Source organism: Stigmatopora nigra, chromosome 7 (assembly GCF_051989575.1).
Source record: "Stigmatopora nigra isolate UIUO_SnigA chromosome 7, RoL_Snig_1.1, whole genome shotgun sequence".
NCBI lineage: Eukaryota > Metazoa > Chordata > Actinopteri > Syngnathiformes > Syngnathidae > Stigmatopora > Stigmatopora nigra.
The window spans coordinates 5,372,501-5,393,000 of record NC_135514.1 but is presented as its reverse complement, the minus strand read 5'-3'; the positions used below and the strand labels follow the sequence as shown (position 1 = coordinate 5,393,000).

General features: G+C 39.1%; 1 protein-coding gene across 7 annotated transcripts in view; it reads right to left on the bottom strand.

The window, feature by feature from the left end:
* The window catches only part of oxr1a (oxidation resistance 1a), an 83,858-nt gene that overhangs the window by 18,909 nt on the left and 44,449 nt on the right, over positions 1-20,500 (bottom strand). For 4 of the 7 annotated variants that reach the window (XM_077719989.1, XM_077719988.1, XM_077719992.1 and 1 more), the window contains 4 exons: positions 15,154-15,236; positions 8,406-8,513; positions 7,452-7,565; positions 307-459 (listed from right to left, as the gene is read on the bottom strand). In XM_077719989.1, coding sequence (XP_077576115.1) covers positions 307-459; positions 7,452-7,565; positions 8,406-8,513; positions 15,154-15,236 — 458 coding nt within the window. The remainder of the gene's footprint in view (positions 1-306; positions 460-7,451; positions 7,566-8,405; positions 8,514-15,153; positions 15,237-20,500) is intronic. The other 3 variants (XM_077719994.1, XM_077719995.1, XM_077719993.1) reach the window with 2 other exon arrangements.

The window sequence follows — 20,500 nt, the reverse complement described above, 5'->3', positions numbered from 1 at the left end:
CAATGATAATATCGTAAATCAATTTTTTTGTTACATATTTTTGTGCAACATTCACGCCATTGCACAACCTCAGACAAGCACTATGTACTAGCTAAGCCTATGGTGCGAGGAATAAATGGCGAACGAGGCGGGGTCGTTGTAAAGCCAAAACGTCGTAACCCGAGGACTATAATTTTCAAAGTTTGAATTTAGAGAAATGTTACTGTTGAAATACAAAACAGAATGATGGTGTGAAAAAACATGAAATTTAGTCAAAATTCGTAGGGAAAATTAAAGAAAAGCTCAACATAGACAACACAATTTTACCTTTCCATCTGTTATGTACTTGCAGCTGATCTTAAGGAACTTCTCTGTGAGGGCCTCTTCCTCCTCAGAGGTGGATGAAACCACTCTGGCTTGACGCAGGGAAGAAAACACTGGGGGAAGAACAGCCTCTGTTCTGGTAGCTCCATCTGAATCCTGTGGGCAAGGTAGATGGAGTCAAGGATATCAGTGGACTCATTGGTACAAAGGGAAATAAAGACATATTTGCTATTTGTCAACTGGATCGAACAACTGTGTTTTGTAAGCGTACAAAAGTAAGAAGTACCAAAAAAGATATTCCATTGTGTACTGTGTGCCGGTTTGTAAAAACAATTCAGAAAATAGTCACACAATAATATGCACTGACAAACACGGAAAGTTTGTTCCACTTGATGAAACATGGTGTAACTAATTTGTGCCGTATTTGATCATACTAATGCACTTGAGTCTCTAAATATAGATACTACGTATCTACAATATTTTTTCCCTGTGTCTAGTATATGTGAAATTTACCACTTTAATTAGAATAACATTTATGCTGCATTTCTCTAATTTGCTCCTTCTGAATGTTTAGCATGAACATAAACTCTTGTGAAGTAAAGCATTTCTTGTCTCTATCCACAAAAATTTGTGAACTACAACACAGATGAAAAATATACTGAAATTCAACCAACCAACATCACAAAATAACTATAATCATGTAAAAACTTGATATACATTGCTGTTGTTTAGCAATTCAGAACCACCTTCCACCCCTTTGTATAATGACATATTGTTAGAAGTACATCATTCCAAAGGACCGGATCAAAAAGCACATTTCTTAATGGGGGAAAATGTATGAAAACTCAATATTGCAGATTTTATGATATGCATTTATTGGCCTTATATTCTAAATGTTTCCATAAAAAATGTCATTTGCTCTATAATCCAGATAGACATATTAACACGGAATGTTACCAGTATATTTCACTATGACACGGACACTTAGTAATTATGGAATCTAGATCTGTCATTTGGGATAAAACAGAAGGTAGAGGTAGGTTGAGCCTTTTTTTTTCCATTTCCTCTGTGCCACTGGGAGACACTAAGTCTGAGTCACTGTCTAAATTAATTGCCCATGACAACAGGGTGAGCACCATTTTGGAGGATGGAACAGAATGAATAAACAACTGACAAGATTCCAGCAGAAAAGAAGAACAACAGATTGGTCATATATAAATACAAAAGACATTAAAGTGCCTTGTAAATGAAACAGAAAAATGAATAACAATCAGCACAGCACAGACAAGGACAAAACAGTCCAATTTTAACTAGTCCTAAATTGTTCACCATGACAGAAATGCATCTCTTGCACATGCCAGAATCCAGTTATTAGTTTTTTTGCATTATTCAATGGCAATTTATTGGAAAACAGCATTGTGTTGTTACCAAGGGCGGAAAATAAATTATTTTATCTGCACTGCTAAACAACACAGCACAAAAAAATAAAGCAATCTCCCCTGGCGAGAATTCAGTGCCATCCCAAATCATACATTTTTCGCCATGTAAGACTGCATTATGGGTATCATATGTTGAGACAACCTACCAAACACTATCCTCTGAAGCACTGTGAAATGGAAAGCAGAGGAATACAACAAGGAAAGACAATATGAAAGCATGCACAGACCTGGACGTCAGGTACTCCCAGGCGGGCTACTACCTGGTATGTTGTCAGATTTGGGCATATAGTCTAGGTAAACTCTGTATAAGATTAATAGTTTCACCCTTGTACGTTTGGCAGTGATAACCAAGGACTGTAAAAGCATCTGTTATGCGGTGTAGGCAACAAATCATACAACAAAAGACTCACTCCAAAGAAGATATGCCGAAAGATAAAGCTCAAGGAAACAAAAGACTGATCGGATGGAAAGAATAAAGAAAAAAAGGAGGAATGTGTGGGAGTTATGATCATGGGGATTTTCGATCAGAAGGGGATAGGCCAGAGAAGAAGAGACGATTTGGAGAGTCATAGCCCTCAGCAAAGTGTCTGCTGTTTCAGTGACATAACCCACACTTCTCCCACTCATTGTCTCCTGGTGCAGTCGACAAACAGCCTATGGTCATCGATACACACATACAGTGCAGCATAGACTGTGGGCACAACCACAACAAGCTTTTAGGGAATACAAAAAAAAATACTCCAAAATGCTAAAATGACAGTGAAAAAATTGTTGGGAAAGAGAGTGTTTAATCTCTGATCCAGTAGACCAGCTTCTGTCAATATAGCTTAGCGACCAAAGCAGCATGCCTATCAGATGAAGTTAGTGGGAATTTGTCAGTGTTTTACTTGTTCTCCACTAACTGTGACGCCACCTCACCTACACAGTTCTTGGCTCCACTTCATGAGCAAGTCCCTTTGCAAATGACCCAATTCTATAGTTAAAATAAAAAGAGGAAGGTGCCTCAAACATGGGAAAAAGACAGCAGCAAGCAGAAAGATTGTTTGCAGCGTAAACTACCATGCATACATGGATTTTGCTTAAAAGCTTACTGTTTAACTAACAATAGCATAGTTAAATAAACTAGTGAGTCCTAAGAAATTTGGTGTAAATGTTCTGATAAGTAAAAAACAACTGAAAATACACAACCCATTACAATGAAGGAGTCTCGAGCCAGTTATATACCTTGAGCTTATTTACCAATGTGATGTTTTTTTATCACAATAAATGTGCAAAGTTTGCTTAAACACTATCTCATATTTTCATTTGTGCAGGCCATGTCAAATTCATACCATGTCAAAATGAGCCAAATGATAGTCCAACTTTGGTCATCAACATTAACAATGCACCGATACGTAAAAACTATACGCCTAGAGTCACAATAGAAGGGTATGCTTGCTTCTGTGTGTGCATGTGCAGGGATAAATGTACATACGACTATAGGGACATTGGAAAGGATGAAGAGGGCCTGCCAGCACAGATGACCAGAGAACAAGTGAGCCAACAAACTGGTGTCTGCCAAACAATCCAATGACAGCCAGGCTTGCAGATAAAAACTGGGCCAGTTTTCTATGCGTGCACACATATAGCTCGCCAATGGCTGCAAGATGTGTCACGTTTTCTGCCAAAAGCAACAGGCGGACAGAGACTATGCTTTAGAATTGTAGCAATTGGCTTATAGCTCGATGAGCTAAACATAAAAACACTTTGTTCACTAATACAATAGTATTAGTGCTACCACCCACTAATTAAAAAAATGGAATGCCCATATGCCACCTCATATCAAAGGTATAAATAAATGTGTGATGTACACTTCATGTGAAAGATTTAAAATGGCAGTAGCAAGAGGAGTGATGATTCAAGTGGTCACCAGAAAGGTAAACGTATCACTGCATTGAAACTAGGAATGTGTAAATCTGTGTTTGTTTATGTATGTCTTTGTCCATAGCAAATAGATCCATTTGGTTCACCAAACAATTTTTCAGGGTATTAAAAGAAAAATACAGGTATTAGACATCTTTCTCCAACCGTCCCCAATCACACGCGATGACTACTATAGGTACTATAAAAATTGATTTGAAATATGAGTAAATTGACATATGTGATATGTCCCGGAATGCCTAAAGCCCGTATCTCAAGGTATTACTGTATGTAAATCTAACCAATAAAAGAATTTTAGGGGATGGAGGACAGTCAATAAAAAAAGAATCCCACATTCATTAATGAATTACAGAGCACAACATTATTATAGTCTCAGCACAATTTTCCTTAATTGTGGCATGAATCCAACTATATGTTTGTTTCTGTGGTGCAAGAAGACGGTCTTCCTTAATAGATGGCACGATGATCAATCTCTTTAATTAAAAGCAAAACCACATGGGCCAGTGAGTTTGTTTATTAAAAAGTTCTTGCAGCGAGCTCAACGGATTCTTCAGTAGACCAGATGCCCACAGGCACAACAGTGGCTACTTCTTTCTGTGTTCAGACTCGCAGACATGATTCATTTAGCATTCAAATGTTGATTATCCAAATATATCCTAGGTATTCGACCTTCAAATTGGATCCCTGACTCTTCTAGTGCCAGATGTAAAATGAATGAAAATACGAGGCATCTGAATAGTTTCTTTTCAGAGCAGTTGTATTCCTCTGTGTTGTATATATGCTGGTTGCAATAGTATTACACGACGTAGAGCAACACTCATTCATTTTTATAAATGAGGCCCAAAAAGGCTTACAGTGTAATTAAAAGATGAGGAGACAAAAAAGAAACTGCGGAGGTTATTAAGTTTCTTCCTGAAATCACATTAATATTTCTGCCAAATAAAAGATCCAAATCATCAGATGAGGAAATGCTCGCTTTCTAAGCACGATTACTCGATTATGAAGCTCTGTTATTTATTTCTTGGTCTAGATGTCTGACACAACATAGCATTTTAAAGGAATATACTTCGTTTATTGCATTCACAGCTGTTCAATATGCTCCCCTCAGCATCAAGATATGTAAAAAGCAATCTTGTTCTCATAGGTATTATTTAAATAGATAAGCGGTATACTTTTTTCGCTATTTCAAAGACACAAATGGCCAGTTGAAAACACGTGAAAGAAACGCAGGAACACTAATTCCGGTAGACGGTGACTGACTTGGAAGATAGCTAGGCCCCCTTTTTCATGAAGTTGAAAAATGTGAAATTCTCCTGAGTGATCATTCATTCATTTTGTGCTGAAGCCTACCACAGATGGGCACCAGGTGGAGAGCACCCTGAATTGGTGGCAGCCAATCGCCGTGCAGCTAAGTGACTAGTAAACTATTATTTCTTGGGAGATGGCTTTAATTATTTTGATGTCACTGGCAGATAATAAATTAATCCAAGTACGATTCACAACCAGGCAATGGCTGCAATGGCAACATGACGGAGAGCTAAACAAACTGACTGACTGCATTGCTGGCAGCCCACTCGTTTGAGGGGGGGCAAAATACACACTACATTTCAATGAGCAAGTATTGCCCACAAACACGATAGTTGAATTTTCTAATTGTTGGATGGGGCAGAAAAAAACAACTGTTAAGGAAATTTGAATGACTAAAAAATAATGGGTACCTGTCAGAAGGCTTCAAAAAAGGGAGAAAACAGCTAGGCCGTCAGTGCTAGGGTTTTGTAGGCATGTCCGTTGCCAGTGTCAATCACAATACTAGCACTTGCAATCGGTGATGGTATTGCGTGGAAGATGTTTCTTTTGTCAATAGACTTGTGCATGTTTGAACCACCCAATATAGAATACAATTCTGAAGGAGAAAACAGTGTACTTTTGAGTGTTTCTTTCAGCCTGCAGCAGCATTTTATCCTTTACCAATTATCAATATGGATTAGTCATTGTCTGCCCCTTTCGTGTCGCCCGTATGGAACTGCAAATTCCAACATTGAGCATTTAAAAACAAGGCTAAAAGTAAAATTGGCAAAAAAAAGACCAAAATAGTTTCTCCCTATAACTAGAGATTCAGCACTAGCTGTTGCCAGCTTGTGTCCATGTTTTTAGTACTTATATTTAAACAGATATCATGTTTTTAATAGAAAATGATAAAAAGCGACTTTACAGCACCTTAAACAAAAACAGAACAAAACCCTTAAAACGAACATCCTGTATATAAGCCAAAGTTCAAATCTAGCTCAATCGGTTTTCAAGTTAACCTTTAACAGGAGCTGTATAAACGGCTGGAAGGATAAAATACTACAAGAGCAGAGATCACACACATTTTCATTGGATGGAAGACAGACCACATATACCAGACTGTTAAGACAAATATTGGAGCAGCAGCATCCAGAGATATGTTACTGCAACTGGTTAAAAAATTGTATTTGTGTTTACAATGTACTATAAGATTTAATGACATGGAAATAAAGAATCTGATCATTTGAAGAGAAACAAGCTACGGTTTACATTAACCAACGGTGTCAGTTAACAAAACAGTGGTAGATGCTTTTATGAATTTAAAAGCACCATTAGAAGACTACAAGCATAGAGCAGGTACCATGGAGATGGAAAAAGAGCACAAAACAAAATGTGCTAAGTACTTTCAAAGAAGCCCATGTAAGGACTCCCTGTATAAGAAAGTGTCTTTAGGAATTACAGAAAATAACAGGGGATATAATGCAAGTTCTCTGGATATAAGCAAAAAGACATTTAATCTTCCACCAGGTGGAAGGACAACTGAAGAATATTTTTCTCCTGCATATAATTATCGCTGAATATTCCACACCTATCCCATCCTGTCAGGGTACATTTTATTGCTTGAGCAGTCCTTGGAATAATAAGCAGCTCTTATCTCTCTCTCTCCTTGTGAACATGAGATAATTGTAAATTTCAAATTTTATGATTTTAGTGTTGGTAAATAGGAAGTGGGGGCAAGGAGCTCTGTTTGTTACTTGTGAGTTCTGGGGATTATAACTTTGGGTTCACATTATTCATTGTCATTGCCCTGTCAACTTAAAGGGCGTTATCCTATTTATTGAGGGTTGGCAGCAAACACACTCAAGGATAAATCAATCAGCTCTGACATCGGTTAAATCAGAAAACATTTACAGACAGCATTTACGGGATCAATTTGGACTTAATTTTAAGCATAAACTGTGATAACGTAAAATGTTTTCATTCATTTTTCTTTTTCCCACTCAAAATGTTGTTTTTTTGTTTAATTAAACTATTTCTTTCTCAGTTGTATTAGAATTAAATTTAATCTGATCTTGGTTACTGCGGTTTAAAAAAACGTTTTGTTTCTTTTTGTTTTTAGGGATACAATTTGTACTTAAAATAAAGCCTGTTGCAATTCATTCAGTCCTTTTCTTCCCTTTTTATAAAATATTTTAGAAATATAGAAATATTAACGTTAATTCATTTTCTGTACTGCTTATCCTCACAAGTGTCGAGGGGGTGCTGGAACCTAACCCAGCTGACTTCAGGGGACACTCATTTGGTAGCCAGACAATCGCAGGACACAAGTAGAATGACAACCATTCACACTCAGACTCATAACTTGAGTGAAAAAAATGATCGATCATTTTGGTTTCTGACATAAATGTAATTATTGTTCCATACACGCAACATTTTCAAAGTCCCTGGCGCCCAATACTTGAGTTATGCATGGTTTTTGCAATAGAGGTGTGGTCAACATACCGTCACCTTCTCTAAATCAGCTTCTGAGGAGGTGGGGGACAGAGGGCTGATGGGACTGAGGGAAGGGGAGCTTCCAACACTTGAGACGTACTCAGGATCATGGACATACAAAACCTGCAAACAGAATACATGTCTGTGTTTACACAGACATTGTCTTTGCGTAGACATGCATGCACACCACAAGTACATGCCTAAGGGTACTTCTGGATTTGGGAAGTATATCTGCTTTTTTAAACACAAACCAACTAGGTGTCCCACATTATGGCAAAAAAAAACCCCAGATTAGATTAGGTCAATTATTTCGGCTATTTAGCTTAACCTGCAAAATAATTTGCTCTGGTTAGAATGACTGAAAATTCTCAATCATCAAGGTCATAGCAATTCACAATCGTTTAAACACCCCTCACAATGTATCTAAGTATTCAATCTAACAATTTAGCACGGTTGCCTGACGCGATCCCAATTGCACCCACTTTGTCGATTATCTTGCACCTAATGTTGTTAACTCTGCATGTTTGCACATGCAAACTATTGCCAAACTCAGGCCTTTGGTGTTTTTGAACATTTAAATTGTTAAATTTTACTCTTCTAGGCTACTTTAGCAGCATAGCGCTTGCAAATTACCTCAGCCGAGAATGCCTAAAAGATTATATGGTCTTCCTTTTATTCTTGCCATGCATGGGTTTAGGCAACCATAGTGTTGGTGAAAATTTAGACCTTGACAATCCATAAACGATAGTTAAACAAAGCAGCAATTAACATGTCCTTTAAAGTCACAACTTTATGCTTATTGGTATGATCATGAAAAAGCCAAATTGAAACTCATTACATTACATGAGAAAGAACGATCATGAAAGTTAGTGAATGGCAGTGATAAGTCACATGGCGGCGTCTGGACAGTGATAGAGGGATAGGACATTATAATATATGGGCATACTACATAGCAGTTCACACCTGGCCAGGCACAACCGCCCTGGAGAACAACTTGTTCAGCTGAACCAGCTCGTTGGGTGTGGTGTCAAACTTGAGTGCAATGCTGTTCAATGTGTCCCGCGATTCCACCTGGACCAAGAGAGAGGAGAGGAAATCACACACTTGCTTCTTTTTGGGGAATTCCCAAAAAGAAATAATAGATACGTGAGAGACAGAAGGGAAAAACATTTCATCATTCACACAGTGGGTAGAATCTGCCCTATTTTATTTTCTGTGCTTGGTTTTGCAATAATAATAGAATCACTAATTAGTTATAATGCCCATGAAATAGCAATGATGTGAACTGAGATGCATACCAGAGCAGCAAAAATTATATTGTGTTACCTACCATAGAGCATCATTGTTCTCAAAAGAAAACGTGTTTAGGTAAAAGCATTTAGACATAAAACTCTTCAGTGTTGGTTATTCTCCTATGCATGTTAGATTTATTAAAAATTAGAGCTGGTTCAAGCTGACCAACTGCAATTTTGAGCAGCAGGCAAATCAAAACATTAGAGAAAGAAGTAGGGTAAAATCTTTTGCTAATTGATATTCAGTTCAGGCTTGAAAATTGTTGTTGGTTTATACCTATGCTGTTGAATTTTTCACTATTTGCTCATTAGTTGTTTCTAGAATACCCCAGTGGTTGAAATACCATAATACATCTTGTTTAAACAAGTTATGCTTGAGGTTCATTTGGTTGAATGTATTGTACAGACTGTTTGCTCCCAGCAGCCGCACCGTGAAGTTACCCAGGTGCATTTGGTGGACTCCACCAGTTAAAAAAAAACATACAGGAGAGAGGTGTTGCAAGTGCCTGAACCAGTAACATGCTCATGCTCTTCTAATATGCCCAGTGGGATATTCTACTCTCCAAATAGAAATGACAACTGTGTCTAAGAGAGAAATGTAGCATATGAGAAAAGTGTGCTAAGGGGTATAAATGCCCCAAGACTCAGACAGGCAAAACAAGTGCCTAATTAGGATAGGATGATAGTAATTTGTTAACAGTCATGGGACTACTTTTTGATATACAGTATTTGTGTTTTGTCTTTTAGCGCCCAGGCATGTCCTTAAGCAATATTCTCCATGCAAGTGCCACATAATATTAACTTGTATAAAGCAGAGGTCACTGTTCCAGGGGAATATTCTTGCACACAGACAGCAGAGTTTAAATAAATAAAGCTTACCGGAAAAAGAAACATGTGAGACAACATAAAACACAGTGTGCTATCTCACCTATAGTGATTAAAATTTTGTCGAAGGATTTCAAACGAGACACCGATTTCAATTTAGACAGGAAAGAGGGAAAAAACATTGTTAGGGGTCAGGAACACTTAAAAAACAATATGGAGTTGATTACTGACGTTTTGTATGTGTAAAAAAACGGGCACAAACTTGATTGTATTTACAAACAGAACACATCTACTGAGTATTGCACCAGGAAAAATCTTATATTACAATGCAGTTGATTTTGTGTAAATTGGGAAAACTTTGTCTATGAAGATATTTTTTTAAACAAAATTTAGATTTAAGGAATAAATTGGAGCCAGTTACTAATTGTGATAAAGCTAAACTAAACTAGTAGTTCTTCTGATCCACTGACTATAAATGGATTCTTCATTATCCTTACTACTGGGTAATTTCAGGCTTATCCCGAGAAAATACCTGAGCCAGCTCATTTGGGTCCTTCCAATTTTGAGGAGCAGCTCTTCTATGAGTCCCTTATGTCCCTTATGTACTCAATCAGGCAACTCATTTCAGCTACTTATATCCACATGCTCTCTTCTTTTAGTGACAAGACACAGCTCGTGAGTTGTGACCATAGAAGAGGGTAGGAATGCAACTCGATTGGTAAAAGTGAATGCATAAATATTTAGCTTCGGTTCTTTCTTTATAATAAAAAAGTTTGCATCACTGAAGTTAATTCCACAAACTATCTTAACTTGCTCTATTCTTCCCTCAGTCGTGACCAAAATCAATGTTATACTTGAACTTGACCATCACCGAGTTGTGAGGGAGGCAACTGAGACAGGTCTTGTCCCACCAAACGTTGCCGAATGGAAGCATATACTTGCAGCACACATTTCCAAGATCAATGTATCACTTAACAAGCAGCAGCAACCGCCCATCTATAACACACAAGGTAGCCTTAAGAGGTTGTCGTCGGCAGAGGAGATAGCCTAAAGCGCTCTTTAAAAAGGCAGATATGCCTCATTCATTCATTTTCCATACTACAAGGCTCGTAGAGCGTGCTGAGTCTATTCCATCTGACCTTGGGAACCAGGCGGAGGACACCCTGAACCGATCGGTGGCCAGCCATTTGCAGGGCACAATGAGATGCAATAATGGTGAGAAAATGCAAACTCCGCACAGTGAGGACCGACCTGGGATGGAATCTTCGACCCCAGAACTGTGAAGCCAATGTGCTAACCATTCGTTCACCGGCCCGCCCGCTTCGAGAACAATGTCCTCTAATAATAAAAGTCTCACACGCTCTGCAATGCGAGTACAGATGCTCCCCTATTTACGAATGGCTTGATAAAGCCGCAAGAACCACATAATCAGCAAAAAGATGAGTTGCTATCCTTAGAATGTGTCAAATGCAACTCAAAATTATGTTAAAACAATAAATGAATAGAATTGGTGACCTGAGCGGACTGGGCGAATTCTGACACTCACTGGAAACAAATCCAAACCCTGTAAAAATCTGGTATTGTACATTTTTAGCGCAGACAATATTTTAAAAACAAAAATATTCCCTAGAAATTTGTTTTTGTTTCCTGCTGGAATAACCCAAATAATTGTTGAGTCATGAAAGATTAGATTCACCAATTAGATGAGCCAACCATCTTAAATTATTAAATTAATTCATTCATTCAACTAGCGAGCTGTCTTGCCTAATTTAGAGGCAAAGATATTCATGAAACTTACTCAACTCATAAATCATTGACACGTGTTTCCCAACTGGTATGCCGTGGGATATGGTCAGGTGTGCCGTGGGAAACTACATGTCATACATTGTAATATTCAGAGAGAAATCTTAATATTATGACATTGAAATCAAACTATTACGAAAGTAATAGCGAATATAATTTTGTTGCCTATTTCTATGTAACGTAAAACGGTTGTTTGATGTCACAGGCTTCAACTTTTATTGACTTATGTCTGCTCTTCGCGTGATAGGATATTAGTAAAATTGGGAGTAAAAAAAGGCATAATGTTACAAACTTTAAGTCACTTTCTAAATTTTACATTACGTAAAACAGAAACTTTTCTATTTGAAGGGCATTGTACTTTTGGCGACGTAAAGCTTGGAGCATAACCTTGCTTTTTGAGTAATATTAGGAGATTTAAGTAGGTAGCAGGTAATAAGCAGCCTTTAGTTATAAACTTTGGATAAAGAAAATACCTTGGTTCTTGTTCAAATTAATAATTAAGACAAGATACCATCTATTCTTCAGGTAAAAGGGTAGATAAATGTCTTGGCTGTCATGAACAGCATGAATACACACAACTAATGGCTACACTGCTCAACGGTTAAGACGATACGATTAAAAAATGACTGATGAAGCCAAAGATGAATATAGCTGTTTTTAGGTTTCTGTAAGCATCTTAGTAGCAATGCCAAGTGGCGCGTAGGAAAGCACGGGCAAATCCATAAGCAACAATCAGTGAGTGAATCAATCTGGAAATAAAGTTGATGGTACAGTTTAATCAACCATAATTGGAAAAATAAGGAGCTGTTGCACTTATGTTTGTGATGGATGAATACAAATATTGGCTTGACAGTTGCCATCCGAATGGTAGGATTTTTTGGTACAAAAACATCTAAGCTGTTGCAAGAGAAGATTTAATTTTAGGGCGTCTATAACACAGAACAGTGTGTCCTTTTCAAGGGGATTCCTTCATAGAGTTCTCCTTGTGTCAGATTAAAGGGCCTGTCTATGCTTTGATAGTCCTCAGACTGAATTACTAGGACAAAAATAGAGACGCCGAGACACAAAAGAAAGGGCAATTAAATGACAGAGGAAGTGGTTGATTTAATTCAAAATGCCATTTTGCTAGTATTAAACTTGAAACGTGTCATCATCAAATGCAATATTTTGAATTATAATCTCAATTCAACTAACTCATTTAACACGCAGCAAGTCGGTGAAAACATTTGTCTGGGAGGGTCAAACCTTAAACCCACTCGACAGTGGCTATATCATTCATTCTCTGTACCGCCCATTTTTAGAAAGGTTGCGAGAGCCTATCCTAGCTGACTTCTGGCGAGAGGCAGACTACACCCTGCACCGGTCGCCAGGTACGCTGTAAGACACACAGAAATTCAGACAATCATTCACACTAAGTATCATACTGCCACCTAGGAGGAATCGATCCCTCGATTGCCTCCACCGAAGTCAGGCAAGTGATCCACTACACCAGAGGTCTCCTGTGGGTGCAGGTTTTTGATCCAACCGATCCAACACAAACAGTTTAACCAATGAGGTTTCTGATAAAAAAATAAGCACCTGACTGCAAATAACGGATTGCATTTCTAGGATGCCAGATTGGTAGAAAGGTTTTCTTCTTACAGGTTGGAACAATAACCCGCATCCACTGTAGCCCTTTCTGAAATAGTTTGGGGACCACTGCACTATACCATCCAGTTGCCGGTTATATCATTTATGACATTTGGAGTGATATGCTTGGCATTGAATTACTATGTAAGCGGTGAGCCAATAGCAATACTCTGGCAAAGAAACAAACATCCTGAATTGGTGGCCAGCCAATCGCAGGGCATGTTGAGACGGACAACCATTCAGGCTCACACTAGTAGAGTGAATTGATTATGAAATTCAGTCAAGGAAGCATCTTCTTAGAGTTAGACAATGTAGTAAACAGTAACTTCTACCATTAAGCATGCAGGGATAAATGAAAATATAAGATTTTTTTTAATAAAAGCACATGAATTTTACGTTAGATGCAAAGTAGCAGTCAACCTACAACACCTGCATTCATAGCAGGGCAATTACATATACAATAAATGTGAGCAACCATATCTAGCAGACATTGGATCAAACGAGAAGCTGAGCGAGAAGAATCCTCACCTCTGTACTTTTCGTTACCTTTCTCTCATCTGCATTTTTCACCCTCCTCATCCATGTTTCGCTCACACAGATTTCAAATACTTTTTAATTCAATCTAGTACAGCCATTAGGTTGACAAGACTGAATACATTGGTTTATCAGTGTCTAGGCAGATGGGTTGTGACTGTTTATCTAATTTAAAAAAAAAAGGGGAGAAAAAGAAGCCAAATGTGTGAGGTAGAGGAGAATAGACGAGGTGGAAGATGGCATCGATAAGGAGGCGTAAAAGGAAAACCACCATTTACCCGTAGAAGCTGGGATATAGATTATGAAATTATCGACTTGTGAGTAAAATAAGGAAACATGGCCAGCTGGCCCTTGGGCGCAGGAGATAAGTTTGAGATAAGGCTGTTTCTCAAACACTCACTGTCGGGCAAGTGTCCATCACAAGGCAAGTGAGGCTAAAGGACATAACACGTTGATTGTGTCTGTTTAATTTTTTTTCTAGCCAACAGCATCCTCCGAGGTGCCACTGCTGTATAGAGGCTTCATGAAACATGATTGGCAGTGTCTAATTTATTACCATTAGCCACGTGTTCAAGTGCTAATTTGTCGGAAAGTCTAAAAAATAAAGGTTGCTCATATTATTAAGGTAACAAAAAAACCTTTAGCCGCAAACTGCTCTCTGTTCAATTGGAAAATGAAAACCCAGGTCTATAGTCAATAACAAGGACCGAAATTACTGACAGATTAGGAAGGTGGTTTTAAGAGATGGAGTAGAACCACATCTCATAAATAGATAAATAAATAAAATGTTCAAACAGCCACTGGAACATATGGGCTGAGAAGTGGGAATTAAACTGGAGTAGAGCACGCTTTTGCTCTCCTCTCCCCTCACCAGACAGACACAGAATGAGCAGATCTACAGTGATCCCACTCCTCACTGTTGCCACGGAGAGGGTTGAGGAAAATCTGTCTGACTGCAGCTGCATTTGAGGGTCATTTCAAGAACACCAGGCAGAGCAGAGTGGAGCTCTCTTTTAAATTCATGCCAGCAGAATAGGAGATCGTCGCAAACAATTCGCTACTCCTCTCCTAAAACAACTGCTAAACCGATAGAAATGACAGTGCAGCTGGAAGGTCATTCACAAGCATAGCTAGCTGTGTGATGGAATGCTCCTGTTGTGTGGCACGGAGAGAATTGAAAAACAAATATCATCCTGCCTCTCTATAGTTAATTCACCAAAGAAACACCCAAAACTATGAATCATCGTTCCTTGTTTACAATAACTGGTGATGATGTACATGTAGAGCGGGTGTTTTTAACACAGTGTCCATTCAACCTTTCATTCCGTTATGCCCCGCATGCCAGCAAAAAAAGACAAACAAAAATAGTTTGAAGCTCAGATGCACGTGTTGCAAGCACAAAAATAAAAAAGCAACCAAAATTATGTCATGTCGTCACAAATGAGCCACTAAGCATGGGTAGACACGGTGCACATAAACATCCTCTGCAAAGCTAGTCAGACAGAAGCCAGCACCAGCTGATTCACACACACACACAGCAGCTGCAGCACAATGCAAACAAGAGACGGCCAGACACACTGAATGAGAATACACAAATTAAAGACTTGTTTGTTTTGTGCAGAACTCACAGAATATTCGATGGTTCCTTTGGGTCTCTGGAACGACATGCGCCTCCCATCCTTCTTCTCTGGGGTCTTCTTTTGGCCAGTATCTGTAAGCAGTCGAGGCAAGGTACGCATTACATTCATGTTCCCCTTTCTCCAGCTTGTCACAAGCTGCCGTTTCCCAGCCCCGTGGGTAGACAGCTCATTCGTCAACAGTGAGCGAGCCAGCCAGCGATGTGAGCTGTGACGCCGGACAGCCTTCTTCCTCCTTCGGTATCTTTCGCTCTCTCTCTCTCACTCGCTCTCCTGCACTTTCTCTCTTTTTGTTCTCGCTCTGCTTCTACACGCGTACTGTTACACTCTTTCTCACAGTCCTCCTTTGCCACTCTTTTTCCTTCTCGCCATACAGACTAATGATAGTCCCTCCTGAGAAAGCACTTGCCTTTGCTTTCTTCCGGCTCCTGCCCCTCACAACAGAGACCACAGTGACCCTCATCAGAGTGTCAGTCTGGACGCGAAGCTGCGAGGACTTACAGTAGAGGAAGAGCTTGGGAAGTGAGATTAGTCAATATAAATATGGAGAGGAAAGACTGAGGGTGGATGATAAAGATGGGAGGGTTCAGCGCTGCCTCTGGGGATGTTTTCTGTAATAGTGGGCCTTGAAAGTGATACAGCTACTTTTTGTTGATGTAGTTTAAGCATCTGTTTAGACACAGGGTCTTGCAGAGGTCAATTGTTGTTGGAAGGGATTTTGGATGGAAAATCAAAGTACAGTAATGAGTGGAAGGCGTAACAGCGTTGAGGGAAACAGAGTGGAAACTGAGTAAAGAATGGATATAAATAAGCTGGAATAAAATTCTTTGGGGACTTCTTTCACGATGTTCTGAAAACAATAGGAATGAGAAAATCAGCTTGAAACACTATGTCATAAAAACAAATTTATGGCCACGTCATGACTATTGAATAAATGTGTGCATCCAATTCGTGGCGGTTTTGAAAGTCCATGTCCTCTGTGCAGTGTACTATTGATTTGAAGGATTTACGTCATGCTTATGAACTGTACCAGTTATTGTCGACTAAATAGATGAATTTTAGCGATGATGTAAGGCTAATGCTGTCCTGTTTCCACCAAAAGGTCTAGAGGCTGTCATCATTAATTTCCTAAAAATCGTTGAATCTTACAATTTCTCGCTTATAAGCTGCCCCGATTCACAATTTCCCTTCCAAATTCATGGAATACAAATGTGTTACTTTGAAGGGAAAATCGTAAGGAAAATCATCACACGTGGTCTTTGAGATAATGTACGAATCAAAAACACATTAATAGGGTCAATATCATAGGGAATGCACGGTAACACGCTTGTTTAATAACATAAACAAATCTAAATGAACTTGGATTACGATGCAGACACACTCAAAAATAAATTTAATCTAACTTTACACTAAACTTAATTTGAATTTTGTATTTAAGTTTGATACCGGCCGGGTTGGCTGTACTTGCCCCGTCTCCACCCTGACTTTCTCTATCGATGTGCTTTTTGCTTTTGTATTGCCGTTAAAATATTCCAAAAATGATGCACACAATTGCGACCAGAAAGACAGTGCCCATGATGTTTTTATGAGCAGCCTCTCGAGTCTGCTGTATGCTCATATATCAAAATTTGTCTTGTATCTCAAGATATTTACTTGTATCTCAAATTGCTCATGTGTCAGGGCACGCGCATATTGAGGTATTACTGTACAAGTTGTGGATTTTCCTCAGTTCCTTTGTTATTCCTGCCAGCTGGTTTTGTATCCCACCCGAGCTATTTTTAGATTAGCAGTTGGGGAGTCCAAAGCTCCATGCCACAGCCACATGGCACAGTGTTATTCTAATATTGGTTAACAGTTTTTCATTACAAATATTCACGTTTCCTCATACAAGTCTGTAAACGGAAATCCTCTGGCTGACAAACATACAATTTTGTGCCAAGTGAACTAACAAAAAATTACTCAAGTTGCTCAAACTGATAATGTGATACTGAATGATGCAGTTGTTGGAAAGTTTGTTTTCATTTTTTATACCCTCCGCTGCCAGCTCTTTTTGGCACAGCAAACATAAAGGACTTTCATCATCTCTCACCGAAATAACATTCTAGCCAAGCACTACGTACCCTTCGACATATTTCTCACTCTTGGCTTTCTGGTGACTTATGTTTGACTCACTATCTGTGTTGCGCTCCACCTTTCTTCACATCCCTGTCAATAACTTTTCCATGGTGTTTTGCCATGGTGACCTCTGATGGCAAAAGCTGAAAGCACTAACTTCATGTACGGCAAAAGTCAGATGCGTCCGGGCATCACTTCACGCCCTCCCCAAGCATTGCTTTGGTTTACTATTTGAGAAGCACTAGCATAGGGTGAATGATGCATCTAAATAATTGTAATAAGGTGAAGCTTTTCTACACAAATTTTAGGGGTTTAGTTCACAAAGGCCGCGGTGCACTTAGTCTTTTCACAGGCTTTGGTTGCATTAGGTGAAGTGGTTGTTAATCAATTGAATAACTATATGAAGCTCATAAGAGAAAAAGAAACAAGAAGAAAAATCACAGGCACTGACTTGAAAACAGCGGAAGGTAAAACACTCCAAACAACTTTTGGCATCAAAAGGAACTAATAATATTTTGATTCAGTGTATTGTATCTTTTTTTCTTTTAAATCTCCTTCCATCTATTGCTCTCGGAGGAAACAGACTCTCAGAAGCAACACTACCCTCTCAGGTTACATCTCCAATAAATAGCAGAAGTGATGAGCTCAGCTATGGGAAACACAACTCTGCACTATCAGATCTTCTTATTGAGCGAGTAGTACAGGATCCAGTTAAGGAATTGTGATTGAAGTGCTATTCTGTAGGGTGTACTGTAATGTAGGGAAAACCTATAAGGTAATATTCTGGATAGTACTGTTCAAGAAAAGGTTGCAAATCCACAATTTTAAAACGACGCAATAAAATGGGGCAGGAATTACAAGAATTTTCCATTCAAATCAAAGGATTGTAAATAAAGGCCAATCATGTCGTTATCCGCTGATCAGTTTCAAGTGAAAAAATGCGATTTTCAAATTGTCTGTGGTCCACCATTCATCATTTCGGGAGGGGAAGCAGTGCATCATCAACTCTGTAAAGTGGAAATGGGGTTTTGCTGACCGACTCCTCTGAAGTCCTTATCCACCCTATTGAAATACATTGCCATGAGGAAGCAGCGCCCAGCCGGGGACTCTAATGCAGGTTCACCTCTAGGGTTGGAGTCACTGAGGTGGTTAAAAAGCTCCTTGGCAGCAAGGTGTCTGGGATGGATGAGATCTGCCCAGATTTCCTAAATGCTTTGGCTGTTGTGTGGGTACATATCTTGGCTGACATTCGTATACAGCATCACATTGACAATCGGGCAGACCAGGATTGTGATCTCCTTTTTTAGAAGGGGGACCCTAGGGATCAGCTATCCTGTCAATATTTCTGTTCATAACTTTTATTGACACACACAGCCGATGTATGGAAGGGGTCCAGTTTGGTGACCTCAGTATTGCATCTCTGCTTTTTGCAGATTTTGCTCTGTTGGCTTAATCAGGCTGTGACATACCACTCTAATACAGCAGTGTGAAGTAGTGGAAAAAAGGTGGAATGCTGACTATGGATCAGGGATGAGGTCTATTAGTCAGTTGTGACAATAAAGCAGTTGAGGCAAATGCTCTCTATTAAATGGTAGTGAATGTGATGGCTGATGTACATGGGGAGCTTCGTGTCGAGATGCTGCTCCGCCATATCGAGAGAAGCTAGAAGAGATGGATCGAGTATTTGATTAGGACGGCTATTGATGCTTATTTTGGCCGTGCTATTTTTTTTCATTCATGCTCCATGTTAGCTCTGTTGCTAACATGCTAAAAACACATTTCCTTGGCATCCCCTTCCTCTTCTGAGCGTTAGTCTGGAACTAGCGTCCACCTCTCAACAGCGCCATCGTTCTTTGTAGTGGCCAGGTGTCATAATTACAGTTTAAAATGATACGTTTTTAATCGAAAGTTTGTTATCATTAACAAAAATTATTTCACGCATGTACGTATGTACGTACACACGCATGTACGTATGTATGTACGTACGCACGCATGCACGGTACGTGCACACACTTTTGAAGGTGATTTTAAATCTCACATGGGTTAGATTTTTCGGAATGTGACTATGGTCTGATCAGTCCAATGACCTGAAATCGGAATGCATGCGACGATGGTACTAACTGCACGAGTTTGAACATGTGAACTAGTGCGAAAATGGCATTGACTGTGCAGTACAGAACAGCATTTGTATTTGGGAGGATGAAACTATTCAAAAGCAACTAGAAAGATTTTACCATAGTGGGTGGCTTGCCTTGAGGCTGGTCAGAGTAATAAATCTTCTGTAAATAAGTACTCAATTCTTGAATGTATTATTTATTCTGAAATGAGCAAAAAGGGACACCAAAGAACCTACCTTCAGGGCCAGAAAAAAAGGGCTAGTTTTAAGAATGTGAAAGTCTATCCAGCCTAGCGGTTGGGGACAAATGACATCTGTTTTACAATGAGCAAATAACATGTTAGGCAATAATCCCAGTTATCGCTCTGTGAACTGCAGCTGTTTGTGATTTAGTTTGCTATCATTCTTCTGCACATGTGGGCTTCTTTTGCTCAGAGCATGGTGTCCCGTCTCGTGTCGCGATCTTCTATCCATATATTTTTTTTCTTGTGTGGCCATGGAGAGAAAATAAAAATGGTGGTCCGAAATAAAAAGATCCGCATTGACTAAATATTTTTTATTCGTGCATGAAGACGTGTGGTGTGATTGTAGCTTGTGATGCTCTCAGTCATGTCACAAGGATGATTTCTAACCTACCACTACTACAAAAAAAATATTTTTCATGTCCATGCCCCCCCCACCACCTTGCCCACCAAAAACCACAAAGTTAATTTTAGAATACCGGCCTTCTTTAAATTCTAACCACAGTATGTTTTTCTTTTTCTGACAAAAGGATTCGTTCCAGGATTATCACAATTTTCCGTGACATTGTGCAGTCATTATAATAAAACATCAGTCCATAAGAATTGTGAATTGTTGTAGGGTAGTGAACAAAACTGTCCTGTTCGGAAACTCCCTCAGGACAGACAGACCTTAAAGGTCAGGGGTGAGTGTCAGAATTGTGAAGCAGATGGTGGGAATTGCGATTCAAAACCTTTAGTTCCATTCATCATTACTGCAAGTTCAAAACTGTGTGAAACTCTAATTAAATTGCTTCGCTACTTGGCCTATATTTTAGCTGAGCATGTTTAAGTTATAATCATAAAATTATTTCACTAAGATTATAAC